Source organism: Neofelis nebulosa, chromosome 7 (genome assembly GCF_028018385.1).
Source record: "Neofelis nebulosa isolate mNeoNeb1 chromosome 7, mNeoNeb1.pri, whole genome shotgun sequence".
Lineage (NCBI taxonomy): Eukaryota > Metazoa > Chordata > Mammalia > Carnivora > Felidae > Neofelis > Neofelis nebulosa.
Genome location: NC_080788.1, coordinates 61,273,252 through 61,292,018, shown reverse-complemented (window position 1 = coordinate 61,292,018; position 18,767 = coordinate 61,273,252). Strand labels below are relative to the sequence as shown.

Genomic DNA, 18,767 nt, shown 5'->3' with positions numbered 1-18,767 from the left:
CTAAATGTGTACTTTATTTTATTTTATTTTTTAATTTATTTATTTTGAGAGAGAGAGAGTGTGGGAGGATGGGCAGTGAGAGAGGAAGAGAGAATTTTAAGCAGGCTCTGCACTGTCAATGAAGAGCCCATCGTGGGGCTGGATCCCACGAACTGGGAGATCATTACCTGAGCCAAAATCAAGATTCAGATGCTTAGCCCATTGAGCCATCCAGACCCCCCATGTGTATTTTATTTTATTTTTTAATTTTTTTAATGTTTATTTTTGAGAGAGAGAGAGAGAGCTCAAGCAGGGGAGGGGCAGAGAGAGAGGGAGACAGGATTCGAAGTGGGCTTTGCACTGAAAGCAGTGAGCCCAATGTGGGGCATGAACTCACAAACTGTGAGGTCATGACCTGAGCCAAAGTTTTCATTCAACCAGCTGAGCCACCCAGGCGCCCCCTAAATGTATATGTATAGTTCTCTATGTGTAGGGATAGAAGTGTTTTGGGAGGGCCCACCGTGGTAAATAGGTTTATCCAAGAAGGATGTAATCTTTATTGCATGAAAGCAGGTACCTGTGTTTGTTAGCTTCTCCACTCTTCCTTCTTACGGTGGTGATCTGCCTCTCAGCTGGTACATTCCTCCCGTGAGTGTCTCCTGAGAGCACAGGCAAATAGAATCTTCTACATACTTCCAGTGAACCTGCCTAAAACGAAGAGGTAGCACAGGGAACCCATGTGCCCATCCCCCTGCCAACCTTGGTTCCTGGCTGTTGTGGGAGAGCTTCACTGTAAGTGAACAGTAATGCTTTCCTTTCTTCTCTTCTCTAGGCCTCTGTTGGGTTGACGCCACGGATATGTGAGGTATAGATTCTATTTTGACTAGATCCTCTCAAAGTACACCTCCTTTGTACACTCCCTTCAGTGAACTCCAACCCTCTGGTTTGTGCAGGGTCTCTTCATCAGGGAGGAAGACTATGCCCCACTGCTTTCCTCTTGTAGGATAAAAGTAAGGTAAGAACCTGTCAGGCCCTAGGGCCTAAGATACTTCCGTTTCTACTCCAAATTGTAGCATGTTCAGCTGTCCTCTCTTTGCTTAAGAGTCATCTAGAGGAATGGAGAAAAGTCACAGCAGAAATATTTTGCAGTATAGAGCGATGAGAAACATACTTAGATCTTTGGGTTGTAGGAATCTTAATTCCTATCCCCAGGCTTAAACAGGTGTTTCCTGTGGACCAGCTTGCCCTGGCTATCTGGGTTCCTTTTCTTCACTTTCCTTACAGTTTAACACCAGCTGTTGGAATTTCTCTTCCAGCTCCAGTAGGTTGTTCTTTGGGTCAGTAGTTCCTAAGCTCTAGTTCCAAGACAGTGCTGATTACTCCCATATGAAGTTTTAACCAGCCTGTAGCGAAAATGTTGGTGCAAGGTTACCAATTGCCCTTAATTTTTGGTATTCTCTTTTTTTGGTGTTCAATGTCCTTTTTAAAAAACATGAGACATAATTCATATACCATAAAATTCATGCCTCCAAAGTGTATAGTTCAGTGATCTTTTTTTTATATTTACAAGGTGGTGCAGTCATCCTTACTAATTCCAGAACATTTCATCATCCCAAAAAGAATAAATGCCCTTTTTAAAAATTAAGTGATAGTGAACATTATTTATACATTTTTTTAAGTTTGCAAAGTAAAATTTTTAGACATGTATATGTGTGTCTGTGAGCATGTACATATTTATTGGCCATGAAATCTGGGAACCACTACTCTGAGAGACATCTGGGATTCCTGTGTCCAAATCTGGGAAGGTTAAGAAGAAACAGTTTATAAGAATGTGCATAGTGTTGAGCTCTGATCTGGAGCCTTTTTTTCTGGTCACTGGCTTCACAGGCAAACATCTGTGTTCTGATGAGGAAGACCTTTCTGTGAGAAGTTTGTTTTCTTGTTTTTTTTTTTTTTTTAATTTAATTTTTTATTTATTAAAATTTACATCCAAATTATGTTTTCTTATTTAACAAAATCTTTGCTGATTTTAATTAAGAATTGTAGCTATTTTGTTATTATTTTAAAGATTTTATTTTTAAATAATCTGTACATCCAGCATGAGGCTTGAACTCACAACCCCAAGATCAAGAGTTGTATGCTCCACCAGCTGAGCCAGCCAGATGCCCAGCTATGTTATTATTTTGAAAAGGAATGAAATGCTAGTAGATACCTATAAGATACAGCATATGTTAACCAGAATTGCTGTGTATAAAACAGGTGAAATGAGAATTGTCCTACTTAAATTAGGGGTAGGGACCAGAATCTTGTTCATTTAACTGTCCTCATTGCTCAACACTGGCTCTCAAGATGCCATCACAGAATAATAAGAGCTCAAAGATCATATTTGAAAATCACTTAAGAAATAAGCTTTTAGACTTTGCGGTATGGTGGCCTGATCAAGATAAAGGCTGGTGGCAGTATCCTAAAACCATGCTGAAATAGCCTCTTGAAGGCTAAATTTGAGTCAGCGCTGACATTGTAAACCTAAGACTGTCAAGTGATGACAGCTAACGCTAGCAGCACAATTGTGCACATGTAGAAAGAGACTCAGTGGGGCTCCTTGGCATGGTCAAGGTCTTAGAGTGTCAGAGGTAGAACTGGATCAAGAATTAGAACCTTCTGATTCTTGGCTTAGTGTTTCCCCTACTTTTTTCCAAATCTAATATGTTGCCTTTTTTCACAATGTAATTTTGAAAAGATGTCCCCATTTTTAAAAATGTAATTACGTGCCTTGTTCTACATGTCTTTAGTTTTCTGGAAATCTATAATGAGCGAGTGCGGGATCTGCTGAAGCAATCTGATCAAAAAAAGTCCTACAGTCTGCGGGTCAGGGAGCACCCAGAGATGGGGCCCTATGTACAAGGTGAGCCACTGTGGTCCTGGAAGTCTGAGACCAAACTGAATTCTGAGAAGCTTTCCTAATGGTCACTGATTCATATAACAGATGTATAGTGAATACTTACTATGTGCCACCTGCTGTACTAGATGCTGGATATATAGCAATAAACAAAAAAGACAATCCTGCCCTCAGAGGCAGGCTTACAGTCTTGTGGGGGGTGAGGCAGAAAACAAACAATTAAAGTAGTGATAAAAAGCTAATAAAAAATAAATAGATGTCATGATGGAAAAGAGCATTGGGCAGTGTAGGCAGTCCATCTGCATAGCGTGGTCAGGAAACACTTAATGTGAGGAGATTCAGAAGCCAGTCACGTGAAGAATGGTGTAGCAAGGGGAAGAGTGACTCAGGTAGAAGGAGCACCGTGAGCAAAAGCCCTGAGAGAAGGGCTGGGTGATTACAAGGAGACCGATATGTCTAAAGCATGGTGGATGAGAGGGAAAGTGGCATGGTATAAGGTTGGGTCTGTGGTGCCAGGTCCAGCAGGGCCTGGACTGACTCCCAGGTCAGGCATTCTCCTTTTCTGAGTACTTTCTCTTCCACTGGTGGTGATAGGGAAATGAGGAGATGTCACACATAGCATGGGTCAGAACTGCTTCCTCATTGAGTGCTGATACTTGATGTTTGGTACCATTTGTCTTATTCCATTAGGCTAGGTCTTAATATTAAGTAGAAACAGTTGTGTTCTTTTGTGGAGGAAGTTTTTACCCTTTCAGGCCGCTATAAAAAAATAACACTCAAATTCTCTGCTCCTATTCCTTCAGAGATATGCTAATTTAAATCCTGACAAAAGAGAGTTATATCAGACATCAAGAGTTGGTCTCTTCTTTGACCAGGGCATGACCGGTGGAGGTGTACCAGTCACTGATTCTGCTACCTTTGTCTTTTCCCAAATGTTCCATCATAAACAGCAGCCTGGAAACAACAAAAATGCCATTTGCTTTCCTAAGAGCCAGTGGAGTTTACTCTGTAAAACTGTGTGGATATGTATTTCTGTGTAAAACAATACTTTGAGGGCAGACCAGGAGTTGATGCAGTAGTGTCACAGTTTGTCACCTTTGTGTTTTATTTTAATGTGTGTGTGTGTGTGTGTGTGTGTGTGTGTGTGTGGTGGGGAAGTAGAGGAAACCTCAGACACAGTCCAGGTGTTCCCATTGCACAAAGGCTAAAATGAAGCTACAAGAAGCTAGGGGATATTCCCAAATCACACAGCTCACTGGGGCATGGTTGGAACTGGGAACATTGCCTAGAATAGGAGGAGATGAGTGGGACAGAATCCTGTACATCAGGGAGACCTGTGATCATAGATTCTTTGATTGGCATTGCACCTGAAACCCGGAGAAGGTAGGAACTTATGCATAGTCATTCAGCTTGGGTCATATACCCAAGGTCAGTGACAGGAACTGGACTGAAATCTCAGGGCTCTTTTGGATACCTTCATGGAGTGAACCCTCAGGGGGAGGGGGGATGGTTGGTAGGAAATAATTCTAACCCAGCAAAAAGTCTCTTAGCTCCTTTGGGTTACATGTTTCTTTCTTTTTTTTTTTTTTTAATTTTTTTTTTTTTTTAACGTTTATTTATTTTTGAGACAGAGAGAGACACAGCATGAATGGGTTAGGGGCAGAGAGAGAGGGAGACACAGAATCTGAAACAGGCTCCAGGCTCTGAGCTGTCAGCACAGAGCCCGACGCGGGGCTTGAACTCACGGACCGTGCGATCATGACCCAAGCCGAAGTCGGATGCTTAACCGACTGAGCCACCCAAGCGCCCCTCCTTTGGGTTACATGTTTCTTAAAGTTGATTAGCATTTTCTCAAATCATGACAAATAAAGGTCAACATTCCTCCCATTTCTCAATGAAGGAGCCTTGAACTTAAGTTGTACAGAACCAGCCTTGGAAGCTAAGACTCTGAATAGTCACACTGAACTATTATTCCCCTTACTACTCTCTGATGGCATTACAGCAAACTTTTTACTTTTAGTTTTTTAAACATTTGCTTTCTTCATTTATTTACATTATCTGCCTACCTGCCTGCCTATATACGTGTCTGTGTACCTCCATCTTTGGGCTCATACATTCTGTGAATGTGATTGCAAAGTGGAAAGTGGTTTCTGCTTTGAAACCAATTCTCTGGGAATTTATTGAGTACCTACTAGATGCCTATACTATTCAGGGTGCCATAGGAAATATGAAAATATAAGAACTTACACTTCTAGTTCAGAATTGTGAGCTGAAACTTGAGAGTTGTCTAAATCAAAGGAAAGGAAGGGGGTAGCCCATTACCTTCCATTAAAAAGTTTATTAATTAGATGACAGAGTAAGTTCAAATCTGAAACGTACAAAGTTCTGCCCAAAGCACACATCAGAGGCTAGTGGTTATAGGGTCTGAAGTATTATCTAAGTGAGAAAAGGACAGTATTATGTTTTTGCCTTGGCCTTTATCTTAACATAAAGGGATAAGGTGCAAAGTAGAAGGTGTTGGAGGTAGGTAATTGGGTTTCTGAAAAAAAAAATTTTTAATATTCTATGTGTTCAATCTACATGTTTGTTTTTTTTCTTTTTAATTCTTTTTCTAAAAAAATTTAATTCTTAAACCTTTTTTCCCCTTGCCTTTCTGCACTTACCAGGACCTCTGGTACCATATTAAATTAAAGTGCTAGCAGTTTTTAATCTTGTCCCCAGAGGAAAGCTTTAACATTTTACCATTAGGTATGATATTTGCAATAGTGTTTGTTTTTAATAAATATTCTTTATCACACACTTATAAAAATATAGCAAAAATATAGGACCAGGTTTTTAAAAAAAATTTCCAATCTATGGCAAACCAAAACCTTAATAAAGTAAAGACGAATTAGGGGTGCCCGGCTAGCTCAGTTGGAGGAGCATGCAACTCTTGATCTTAGGGCTGTGAGTTTGAGCCCCACCTTGGGTGTAGAGATTAAAAATAAAATCTTAAAAAAAAAAGATGAATTACTAGAAAAATGAGAAAGACATCTTGATTATAAGCTCAAATTCTTTTTACCAATTCAAAAGATAAAATCACTTGTCATATTGTTATAAAAGTTCTTAAAACTCTCATTTCTGTTTCTATCTCATTACATACCAGTAACAATTTGAGAACTGGCCCCAATCTTTGGACCAGCTTTGAGAAACATTGCCTTAGCAGATTAAGGGAATTCTCTTTTTTTTCTAAAAGTTTTCCAAGAGTTTTTTTTATTTTTTATTTTTTGAGAGGGAGAGAGAGCATGAGCAGGGGAGGGGCAGAGGGAGAGGGAGAGAGGGAGAGAGAGAGAGAATCCCAAGCAGGCTGTGATCCGCCAGCACAGAGCCCAATTTGGGACTTGAACCCACGAACCATAAGACCATGACCTGAGCTGAAACCATCAGATGCTTAACCGATTGAGCCACCCAGGCACTCCTAAATTTTTTGTTTTTTAACTTTGAAACAAATTAAACTTTTTAAAAAGTTGCAAGTACAGTGTAAAGAACTTTTTTTCTTGAACCATTTGAGAGTGAATTGCGAACCTAATGACCCATCTCCCCTGATTATTTTAGGGTATTTTCCCTCTATTCCTCCAAATAGGAATGTTCTCCTGTATAATCACAGCACAACCACCGAAATCAGGAGATTAACTTTGGCATGTTACTACCATCTAATCATTAAAACCCATTTAAGTTTCCCTAACTATCCTGATAATTGCCCATTTGAGAATCACAGATTGCATTTAGTTTGTCTCTCTGGGACTCTTTAGTCTGGAAAGTTTCCATGGTCTCTCTTTAACTTTCATGAACTTTGACAGCCATCAAGTAGTATATAGTTTTAATGTGTCCCATTACTTATGATTTTTAAGGTGATATCTGCCAGCCTTTTTCACTCTGAAATTGCTATTTTCCTTTTGTGATCAACAAGTATTTGTGGGGCAGTACTGTGAAATCATGTACATATCCCATCATCATCTAACTTTCAATTTATTTATTTCAGTTCAGATTCATGGTTTCCTATTTTATCCAATGGGTTATCTTCTTTTACTGTGATTTTTTTATTTTGATGCACTCAGGAATCCTCTTTGAGTACGCTTCTGTGACATTTTGACACATCACTGTTATTTTTTGAGCACCTCCTTGTTTTCTAGCACAGAGATATTCCAGGCCCATCTACTTTCTTTGCCTCAGTCTTGGAATCAGCCATTTCTCCCAGGAGTCCTGTTCCTTTTTAGTGGAGAATAATATTTAGAAGCTAGGGTCTGGGTGCTATGTATGCCCAAATGTCCCTCTGAGTGGACAGAGTTAAGTAATCTGTGTTCACACCAGTACCTTTAATTGCAGTCCAACACAGCACAGTTCGTTCTGGATTTCTCTCTTTTCATATTTGTAATTCCTTTATCTAACAGGGGAGATACTTCTTTGATCTACCTTCCTACATGTGATCTGTCTCCTTGCCATTGCTGTCCTCTTTCTCATGTGGGTGTCCACCTCGTGCACATGCTGGGCTTCTTGAGCCTGTTGTTTAATGACCCTTTATCAGTTGTGGATATTTTTTAGTCATTATTTATTCTAATATTGCTTCTTTTCCACTCTTTTCCTTCTATAACTCCACTTACAGGTATGTTAGACCAATTCCTTATCTTTGCTATGATTCTTACCCTCTTGTCTATATTTTTTATATTTTGTCTTTCTGTGCTTTATTTTGAGTATATATGATTCTGACCTATCTTTCTACTCACTTTTTTTTTTTTCAGTTGTATCTAACCTGCTATTAAGCTTAGATATTGAATTCTTATTTTCTCTGTAGTACTTTTTATTTCCCAAATCTCCATTTGATCCTTTCATTACAATTTCCAGTTTTCTTTGAAGTTTTATAATCTTGCTTTTAGTTCCTTGAAAATACTAAGCAGAGTTACTTTAAAGTTACCATAACCCCAAGGTCTGATTTTTTTCTTGTATTTATATTGCCTATTATTATTTTTTAAAATTTTTATTAAAAAAATTCTTTTATGCCAATACCATGCTGTCTTGATGATTACAGCTTTGTAATAGAGGCTAAAGTCTGGGATTGTGATGCCTCCTGCTTTGGTCTTCTTCAATATTAATTTGGCCATTTGGGGTCTTTTGTGGTTCTATACAAATTTGAGGATTGGTTCTTCTGCTTTGAGAAGAATGCTGGTGCTAGTTTGATTGGGATTGCATTGAATGTGTAGATACCTTTGGTTAGTAGTGACATTTTAACAATATTTATTCTTCCAGTCCATGAGCACAGAATGTTTTTCCATTTCTTTGTATCTTCAATTTCTTTCATAAGCTTTCTATAGTTTTCAGCATACAGATCTTTTACATCTTTGGTTAGGTTTATTCCTAGGTATTTTATGCTTCTTGGTGCAATTGTGAATGGGATCAGTTTCTTTATTTGTCTTGCTGTTGCTTCATTATTAGTGTATAAGAATGCAGCTGATTTCTGTACATTAATTTTGTATCCTGCAACTTTGCTGAATTTATGTATCAGTTCTAGCCGACTTGGTGGAGTCTATTGGGTTTTCCATGTATAGTATCATGTCATCTGCAAAAAGTGAAAGCTTGACTTGATCTTTGCCAATTTTGATGCCTTTGATTTCCTTTTGTTGTCTGATTGCTGATGTTAGAACTTCCAACACTATGTTTAACAACGACGGTGAGAGTGGACATCCCTGTCGTGTTTCCCTCAGGGGGAAAGCTCTCAGTTTTTCCCCATATAGGATGATATTAGCTGTGGGCTTTTCATAAATGGCTTTTATGATGTTTAAGTATGTTCCTTCTATCCCGACTTTCTCAAGGGTTTTTATTAAGAAACGATGCTGAATTTTGTCAAATGCTTTTTCTGCATCGATTGACAGGATCATATGATTCTTATCTTTTCTTTTACTAATGTGATGTATCACATTGATTGATCTGTGAATGTTGAACCAGCCCCACAGCCCAGCAATGAATCCCACTAGATCATGGTGAATAATTCTTTTATATTGCCTATTATTTTTGCTGGTTTTCATTTATTTATTGCCAGATCTACTTGGATGTTTGGTTTGTTACAATTTTGTGCCAGATAGTGTTGGCTAAGTTTTTTTCTAGAAATAATTTGAAGGTGTAGGACAATGGTATCTTTCTATGCAGAAGACTTCTCTTTATTTGTCCAGGTTTCTGCATATGCTAGTGATCCAGAATCACCTCAGTCCAATTTAAGTTTTGGCAACGTTCAAAGCTGCGTTGCAAACCCTTCAAAGGCTATGTACTTCTAACTCTTTTATTCCTGTGTTTTAGCCCTTTGGGTTTCCAGCTCAAGTGGTGTTCTCTAGGGCAACTGTGGGTGGGATCTGGACTGCAGTCTGGGTTTCTCTAGACCAGTGAGGTTGTCAAGGGAACTGCTCTGAGTCATATCCCCTCAAGATCTGGCAAATGACCTCAGAGGAAAAGTGTCCCCAGATGCTGGCCTCTTTTCTCTGGGCTTCCATCTTCGCCCAGTATATGGCCAGAAAATTTTTAATATCTGGGTATCCCTCTGTTCCTCAAAACGTATGTCTTTAATATTACTTGTCCAGATTTTTCTAATAGTCTGTACTGGAAGGATTGATTTGTGTTATCTCACTTACCATTACCACAATTTTTAAAACTTTTTATTAGAGAGAATTTTGAACACACACAAAAATAGGCTAATATAATGAACCCCCATGTATTCATCACCCAGTTACAATAATCATTAACCCCTGGCCAGTTTTGCTCTACCTATATTCCTGTCTACTTTCCCTCATTCTGTGTTGTTTTAAGGCAAATTGTGTATGTCACATCAATTCATCTATAATATTTTAGTATGTAGCCCTAAAAGATAAAGATTAAAAAAAAAACATAGCCATAAAACTAATTATAACATCTAAATAATAATAATTTCTTTTTTATTTATTATTTTATTTCATTAAAAAATCTTATTTTTTATTTTTTATTTTTATTTATTTATTTATTTATTTATTTATTTATTTTTTAACGTTTATTTATTTTTGAGACAGAGATGACAGAGCATGAACGGGGGAGGGGCAGAGAGAGAGGGAGACACAGAATTGGAAGCAGGCTCCAGGCTCTGAGCCATCAGCCCAGAGCCCGACGTGGGGCTTGAACTCACGGACCGCGAGATCGTGACCTGAGCTGAAGTCGGATGCTTAACCGACTGAGCCACCCAGGCACCCCAAAAATCTTATTTTTTAAATTTTAGTTTATATCCTGTATAGTTAACAGTGTTATATTAGTTTCACATGTACTATATAATGATCCAGCAATTCCATACATCACCCAGGGCTCATCATGATAAGGGTACTTACAATCTCCATCACCTATTTCACCCATCTCCCCAACCACCTCCCCTCTGATAACCATCAGTTTGTTCTCTATAGTTTAAGAGTCTGTTTTTTTGTTTGTCTCTTTTTTTCCCCTTTGTTCTTTTGTTTTGTTTCTTAAATTCCACATATGAGTGAAATCATATGGTGTTTGTCTTTCTTTCTTATTTCACTGAGCATTATACTTCTTAGCTTCATCTATATTGTTGCAAGGTTTCATTCTTTTTTTTTTTTTTTTAATTTTTTTTTTAACGTTTAATTATTTTTGAGACAGAGAGAGACAGAGCATGAACAGGGGAGGGGCACAGAAAGAGGGAGACACAGAATCCGAAACAGGCTCCAGGCTCTGAGCACAGAGCCCGATGCGGGGCTCGAACCCACGGACTGCGAGATCATGACCCGAGCCGAAGTCGGACACCCAAGCCACCCAGGCGCCCCACAAGGTTTCATTCTTTAAAAAAATTCTTTTAATGTTTATTTATTTTTGAGAGAAAGAGAGAGAGAGAGAGAGAGAGAGAGAGAGAGAGCGAGCATGAGCAGGAGAGGCAGAGAGAGAGAGGGAGACACAGAATCCAAAGCAGACTCCAAGCTCTGAGCTGTTAGCACAGAGCCCGACCCAGGGCTTGAACTCATGATCTGCGAGATCATGACCTGAGCTGAAGTCGGATGCTCAACCAACTGAGCCACACAGGCACCCCAAGATTTCATTCTTTTTTTTATGGCTGAGCAATATTCCATTGTGTATATATATATATATATATATATATATATATATATATATATACCACAATTTCTGTTTGTTTGTTTTTTTGAGAGAGAGAGAGAAAACAAGCAGGCGAGAGGGGCAAAGGGAGGGAGGAAGAGAATCCCAAACAGGCTGTATGCTCAGTGTGGAGCCCAGCTTGGGGCTTGATCCCACAACTCCATGTTCATAACCTGAGGTGAAATCAAGAGTAGGATGCCCACTGACTGAGTCACCCAGGCGCCCTTATACCACAATTCCTTTATCCATTCATCTATCGATGGACCCTGGGCTGCTTCCATATTTTGGCTATTGTAAATAATGCAATACACAGAGGTGCATATATCTTTTCAAATTAGAATTTTTGTGTTCTTGGGGCCCCTGAGTCACTCAGTCGGTTGAGTATCTGACTCCTACTCAGGTCATGATCTCACATTTGGTGAGTTTGAGCCCCACATCGGGCTCTGTGCTGACAGCTCAGAGCCTGGAGCCTGCTTCGGATTCTGTGTCTCCCTCTCTCTGCCCCTCCTCTGATCATGCGCTCTCTCTCTCTCTCTCTCTCTCTCTCTCCAAATAGAGAAACATTAAAAAAAATAAAAAATAAAAAAGAATTTTTGTATTCTATGAGTAAATAGTGGAATTATTGGGCCATATGGTAGTTCTATTTTTAATTTTTTGAGGAACCTCCACACTGTTTTCCATAGCGGCCACACCAGTTTACATTCCTACCAACAGTGCACGAGGGTTCCTTCTTCTCCATGTCCTTGCCAACACTTGTTGTTTCTTGTGTTTTTGATTTTAGCCATTCTGACACGTGTGAGGTGATATCTCATTGTGGCTTTACCAATAATTTCTTAAAATAAAGAAATCCAGGCAGTGTTGAAATTGCTTTGCTAATTTGTAGCCTAATTGTATTCAGCAATGAGCCAATGAAGTTACTTTTTTCCTGAATCTCTGACTCAGTTGTGAAGGCACTTTTTGATTTGGTCACTAACGACCCATAAAGACTTGCATTCATATCCTTAAGCTCCTCTTTACCTATCTAAAGCCTACCTATTCTGTGACTAAATTCAAGTCTCACTTCCTTCATGGAGCCTGCCCTGGCCACTCCTCTGATCGCCTTAGCATTTATTATCTCTTCTACTCCTATGGCATTTGGCCATATGGTTTTGTATGGTATAACTTCTTACGCTTGTAAACTGTGTTTGCATAGGGACATGTGTACTGTATGTTTTGCATGCCAAATTGAGTCTGCCGTCTGGTGGGGCACATAGCATCTGTTTACCTCAGAAATTTTATGAGGGCCAAATGTGAGGGAATATAAAATCTTTTCTTATACTCTATGTAGCTAAATTGTAAGGAATTGCTGTTGTTTTTGTTGTTGTTAGCGGAACCACTGTATGAATTCTAGACAATATTTTCTGTGAGGGCAGAGACCTGTGGTTCCAGAGCCTATCATAATGCCTGACAATAGGCTTCCAATAAATATTTGTGGATTTAATTTATTATCTTAATGAATTTAGTCAAGGTCTCTTATTCTTGCTATCAAATTATATAAAATAGGATAAAGTTAATGACCTACAGGAAGAAGTTAAACTTTATCAAACATTTTATTTATTTTGCTTTTTCCTCCCTCACAAATCTGATAGGTTTATCTCAACATGTAGTTACCAACTATAAGCAAGTAATTCAACTCTTGGAGGAGGGAATAGCAAACAGGTAACAGGTTTATTTGTTGCTGTCCTTCTTTCAGCCTCATTCTTCTTTCCTGTGTTCTCATCTCCCTTTTGGAGTATATGATTATACTTCTCTCTGTAGCTTCCCACATTCACAATCAGGAGACCTTTCTCGGAACAGTAATGTACCCAGCGGAAGGGGCAGTAGCTAAGATTTCATGCATTTCTCACTAGTAGATAGGCTGGAGTTTGTTCTGGATATAATAATATTAGGCAGTAAGCCCAGAGTTACTCTGTGCTTTGTCTTATAATACACAACTTTTGCTATTTTGACTAAAGAAAGATTCTTGCCTGCATTGTTCTTTCTGTAGGCTTGATAAAGAACCAGTATAGTTTAAAATGTTTCAGAAAACCATTTTTCTTCTAGTTTGATATATTTGTAAAGGATACCTAAAAAAAGACTGTTTTGAATATGCTATGAATAAGTGCTGTAGACTCTCCTAAAACCTATTGTAAGATAACATTCCATATTGTTGGTTACTAGGAAATACTGAGATTGTTACTAGTATATGCCTGAAAGAACAGACTTTTTTACCTGGGAAAAATGTTGGGATTTAGTCTTCTATTTACCCTATTAATAGCATGTCCAAGTTAATTGACCATAAAAGAAGAACTTTATTTTTTAATTTTTAAATGTTTTACTCATTTTTGAGAGCATGCAAGCAGGGGAGGGGCAGAGAGAGGAGGACAGAGGATCCGAAGCAGGCTGTGTGCTCACAGCTGCGAGCACGATATGGGGCTTGAACTCACAAACCCTGAGATCATGACTTGAGCCGAAGTCAGATGCTCACCTGACTGAGCCACTCAGGGGCCCCAAAAGAAGAACTTTAAGTGTGACATTCTACTCCTTAGGTTTCATGGAACTATCCTGGAGGCACTTGACTCTGGTCTTCAGGATACCCTGTGTTCCTTGATTTTTAAGTGTCAGGCTTCACTTTTTCCTCTTTATCCTTGAATCATGAGACCTGTCTTTGGAGTTGGACTCTTCTTCCATTCTCCAGCTCCTCTGAGAACAGAAGTCAGTAAGATGGTCTTAAACTGAAACATGACTGACTTAGATTTAGATGAAGGGAAGACTCTTCTGACTTTAAGGATTAATATTTCAATGAATTCTAAAGGAGGTTATGCATTCCACCTTGCTTAAGTATGACTTTGACATAATTCGGGATCTCATTTCAAATCCCTTTCTGACACTACAGCATTAATATTTAGTGTTTAATCACGTTTTACTTTTTCTTTGAGGCTTCTCCAACAAGCTCTCTATTTCCTCTTGTTTTCTTTAAATGGGTCTATTTTGGGGATATTCTTCCAGGTTGGCGACACTCTAGTATTCCCCTTTTCAACTCTGATTTTTGCTGCTTTTGCTTAAAAATGTCCTAATGTGGTTTAATATGACGCTACACTGCCTTTTATTCTCAGATATCCATACCTAGAATGCTGCTTCTGCCATCTTTGGACCACTCTCCTAACTAAACTGGACTAAATATGGATGTTTTGTGATTCTCACCTGTGAACCTCGACACTAACACTTTTTGTGTTCCCCATGGATTCTTAAGGATCCACCGTGCGTAAACAATACCTATCCTAATTGTCTTCCTTTATGTACACAGAATCACAGCAGCCACTCATGTTCATGAAGCCAGCAGCAGATCCCATGCCATCTTCACTATCTACTATACACAGGTTGGTTACCCCTTTATTTGCTTAGATCTCTTCCTTTCTCAGGCCCTTTTGACGGCTTTCTTGTCTTTTCTTACTTCTTTTCCTTTCTTCTTACCTTTCCATTTACAGGTCCTTTACTGTGATCTAATGTCACAAGGAGGACCTACATACAATTGCCTAAGCTCTACACCAGAAAGGGTGGAGGCAGTTTCATAAAAACTAATCAAAATATCTTCAACTTATATTTACTTTTAACATTTCAAAGCACTTTTACATCTATGTGATCAATACGAGCATTTAAAACAAGCAAGGGGCACCTAGGCGGTTCAGTTGGTTAAGTGTCCAACTCTTGATGTTGGCTTAAGTCATGATCCCATGGTTTGTGGGATCGAGCCCCATGTCGGGCTCTGCACTGGCAGCACAGAGCCTGCCTGAGATCCTCTCTCTTCCCCTCCCAGCTCTCTCTTCCATGTACTCTCTCTCTCTCAAAATAAATAAATAAACATTAAAAAGATAAAACAAGGAGCGAGACTGAAATAAATATAAGTGTTAAAATGAAAAGGTTGAAGATTTACTTCTATTATGATGGAGTAAAGAGATCAACAAATCCTATCCCTCAAAAGCAACTATAAACCTCATCAAAACTGTCAAAATAACCATTTCTCCTCTCTAAAAATAGACCAGAGTCATATAATAAACCACACATTTGTTTAAGAAAACTACCAAATTGCAGGTAAGAATAGTACAAACCTGTGGTGTGTTGCCTTAGGCTGTTACTATCCCTACCTGTCTCTGTTAATGAGGTAGTTGAGTGAGGGAACAGAAGGCCATGAAAGCCAGCACCTTTGTTGCTACCGCTGCTAGAGGAGCTCACATGATTTGGACCTTTTTCAAGTTAGAGTGGTGCTATTGATGGCAAGGAACAGGAGATCAGTAGCTCCCTTAAGACTGAGGTTGTGAGTCTGTTTCACGCAAGAAATGAACTGGCAAATTATCTGGGGATTTAACAGGAAGTTCTGGAAGATAATGCAGCCATAGCAGACTTGATAAGATCTTCACATATCCTGCATTGAACAGAACCTACACCTAAAACTGAACTTTTAATGCATTCCCCAGCCCACACATAGATCCATTAACAGAGAATAGAGATTTTATTGGCTCAAGATGTTTGATTATAATTTATGACCTGTCTTTTGTTGAATACTTAGCTATGTAGACACAGAGTGGCCCCCAAAAGGCCAAGCTTAGAGGTAAAAACAACTAAAGGAAAAAACTGAACAGAGAATTCTTTGGCTATATATTGCTGGGAAGGCAGATTTTAGAGATTTTTAGCCTAGGCAAGTTACGAGAGAAACCCAACAACCACTGCCACTTTCAAGGGGAAAAAAAATAACAGAATGCAGAGTTGTTACAGTATGTTATCTAAAATGGCTAGTATTCGACCAAAAATATTAGACATGCAAAAGCAAGTAAGAAACTACAACCCATGGCCATGGGGGGAAAAACAAACAAACAAACAAACAAACAAACAGTAACAGTCAGTAGAAATTGATTCTAAGTGCTCCAGATGTTAAATTGTTTAATGATGCCAGTGACTCTAGAAAATTTCAATAAAATCCTAGAAATTGTTGTATAAAATGGGAGTCCCAGAATTTTGTATATTAATATTGTATATGAATATTGTATAATAACTGAAACAAAAAAATTTACTAGTGGGACTTAAGTAGATATGAGATGGCAGAAGAATTACTGAACTTGCATACAGACAAGTAGAAATCAAACATTTTGAAGAAAAGAGAGTAAAAAGATTAAAGAAAAAAGCACAGAGCCTCAAAGACCTGTTGGACCACAGCAAATGTGTTAACATAAGTGTAATGGAGATCCCAGAAAGACACAAGAAAATAAGCGTAAGAAAAATTTGAAAAATAGTGGCCAAAAGTTCCAATATTTGTTGAAAATCATTAATGTACAGATAGAAGTATATAGATGGTTATCAAGCCCTTGAAAAGATGCAGACATCATTAATCATTAATGGAGTGAAAGTTAAAATCAAATGAGATACCACTATCCACCTTTTAAAATACCTAAATTTATTTATTTTTAAATGTTTATTTATATTTGAGAGAGATAGAGACAGAGTGCGAGCTGGGGAGGCGCAGAGAGATGGGGAGACACAGAATCTGAAGCAGGCTCCAGGCTCCACAGAGCCCAATGTGGGGCTCGAACTCACAAACTGTGAGATCATGATCTGAGCCGAAGTTGGACGCTTAACCGACTGAGTCACCCAGGCATCCCTAAAATACCTAAATTTAATAGAGTGATTGTACTAAATCATGACCTGCTATGTAGGAGCTGAAGTTCTTGTCCACTATATTACCAGTTGGAATATAAAATGGTACAACTTTGGAAAAGAATTTAAACATATATCTACCATATGATCCAGCCATTCCATGCCTAGCTATTTTTCCCAAGAGAAAAGAAATTGTATGTTTGTACAAAGACTTGGACTCAAATATTCATAGCAGCTTTATTTGTAATTGCTCAAAGCTGGACATGATCCAAATGTCAATCAAGAGGTGAAGAAGGGATAAGTTGAACCTGATATATTCACACAATGGAATATTACTCAGCAATAAAAAGGAATGAACTCTTGATACATACCTCAACACGGATGAATCTCAAAATAGTTATGCACAGTGAAAGAAGCCAGACATTGTATAATTCCATTTGTATGAAATACACTGAGAAGACAAATTTAAGAATTTTTAATGTTTATTTTTGAGAGCGTGAGCAGGGGAGGGGGAGAGAGAAAGGGAGACACAAAATCTGAAGCAGGCTCCAGGCTCTGAGCTGTCAGCACAGAGCCCTAGGAGGGGCTCAGATCCATGAACCACGTGATCATGACCTGAGCCGAAGTTGGACAGTTAACGGACTGAGCCTCCCAGGCGCCCCTGAGAAGATGAATTTATATGTAGAAAATTGGTGAGTGGTTGTCTGGGGAAAGGGATGGGAATGGAGATTGATTGTGTTCTGACTTGGGGGAACTTGGGGAGTTATTGGAAATGTTTTAAAACTGGATTTTGGGGCACCTGGGTGACTCAGCTGTTTGAGTGTCTGACTCTTGATTTCCATTCAGGTTATGATCCCAGTATTGTGGGATCAAGCCCTGTGTCGGGCTCTATGCTGAGCGTGAAGCCTACTTAAGATTCTCTCCCTCCCCCTCTCCCCCTCTTCCCTGCTCACACGTGCTCACCCTCTCTCTCTCTAAAATGAAAAACACCCCCCACCCAAAAAAAACCCTCTTGGATTTTGGTGATCGATGCACAACATTAAAATAAAACAACAAAATCCTACACTTAATTTTTTTTAAAGGAAAAATAGGTTTTTTTCTTGAGAGCTGGATGGCTCCTGAATTGAGAACATAGGTAGAGTGTTTGCCCTAGTAAGTGAACATGCTGTGACTCCAGTTGGGGGCCCTACACCTGCTGTGGATCTCTACTGATGAGAGTCAGTCCCCAGGAGGGGAGTCAAGCATTTGCCTGCTAAATTGTACTAAAATTTCTGGTACCTCTGAAAATTGTGCTCAGAGGACCTCATGGGGATTTGCCCACTGTGGAAGTCCTGCTCTATTTTCTTTTTTTAAAAAAAATTTTTAATGTTTATTTTTGAGAGACACACACACAACATAAGCAGGGGAAGGGCATAGAGAGAGGGAGACACAGAATCCGAAGCAGGCTCCAGGCTCTGAGCTGTCAGCACAGAGCCCAACATAGGGTTCAAACCCATGAACCGCAAGATCATGACCTGAGCTGAAGTCGGACATTCAACTGACTGAGCCACCCAGGCACCCCCCTCCTTTTTTTTTTTTTTTTTTTTTTTTTTAATTTTTGTCCTGCTCTATTTTCAATGAAGTAAGGACCCAGAGCTTACTGATTGACTTATCAAACTTTGAGAGCTCATCCGGTTCAGAGCACATTCATATACACATTTTTTGAGTGATTTGGCTAAAAATCCAGAATATCACCTTGTTCAGGGAGGGTGTCTAAGGGGGAAATACTACACTTTTCCAAATGACAAGCTTTTTTTTTTTTTTTTTTTTTTCCAAATGACAAGCTTTAAATGTGCTTTCTCCCTTAGGCAATCCTGGAGAACAACCTCCCCTCTGAAATTGCTAGCAAGATCAACCTTGTGGACCTAGCAGGCAGGTAATTAGGATTTCAGAGCCAAGGGGAATTAATCCCTTGACCTTGTTCTTGCCCATTTTACAGGGAATAAACTTGTTCCACCTTTTCCACATATCAGTCATCCTGAGAAAATTACAAAAGAAACAAATTGTTGAATGTCATGTTAAGAAATTA

The 18,767-nt window shown here is 39.0% G+C and overlaps 1 protein-coding gene across 9 annotated transcripts in view; it reads left to right on the top strand.

The window, feature by feature from the left end:
* The window catches only part of STARD9 (StAR related lipid transfer domain containing 9), a 118,574-nt gene that overhangs the window by 52,714 nt on the left and 47,093 nt on the right, over nucleotides 1-18,767 (top strand). For 8 of the 9 annotated variants that reach the window (XR_009264194.1, XM_058738021.1, XM_058738022.1 and 5 more), the window contains exons 5-10: nucleotides 812-844; nucleotides 933-994; nucleotides 2,772-2,884; nucleotides 12,661-12,730; nucleotides 14,358-14,430; nucleotides 18,547-18,614. Coding sequence is in view for 8 of the 9 variants with exons in the window: in XM_058738021.1 (XP_058594004.1) it covers nucleotides 812-844; nucleotides 933-994; nucleotides 2,772-2,884; nucleotides 12,661-12,730; nucleotides 14,358-14,430; nucleotides 18,547-18,614 (419 nt within the window). In the remaining variant the exon portion in view is untranslated. Of the gene's footprint in view, nucleotides 1-811; nucleotides 845-932; nucleotides 995-2,769; nucleotides 2,885-12,660; nucleotides 12,731-14,357; nucleotides 14,431-18,546; nucleotides 18,615-18,767 lie in introns of those variants that run through there. The other variant, XM_058738023.1, reaches the window with a different exon arrangement.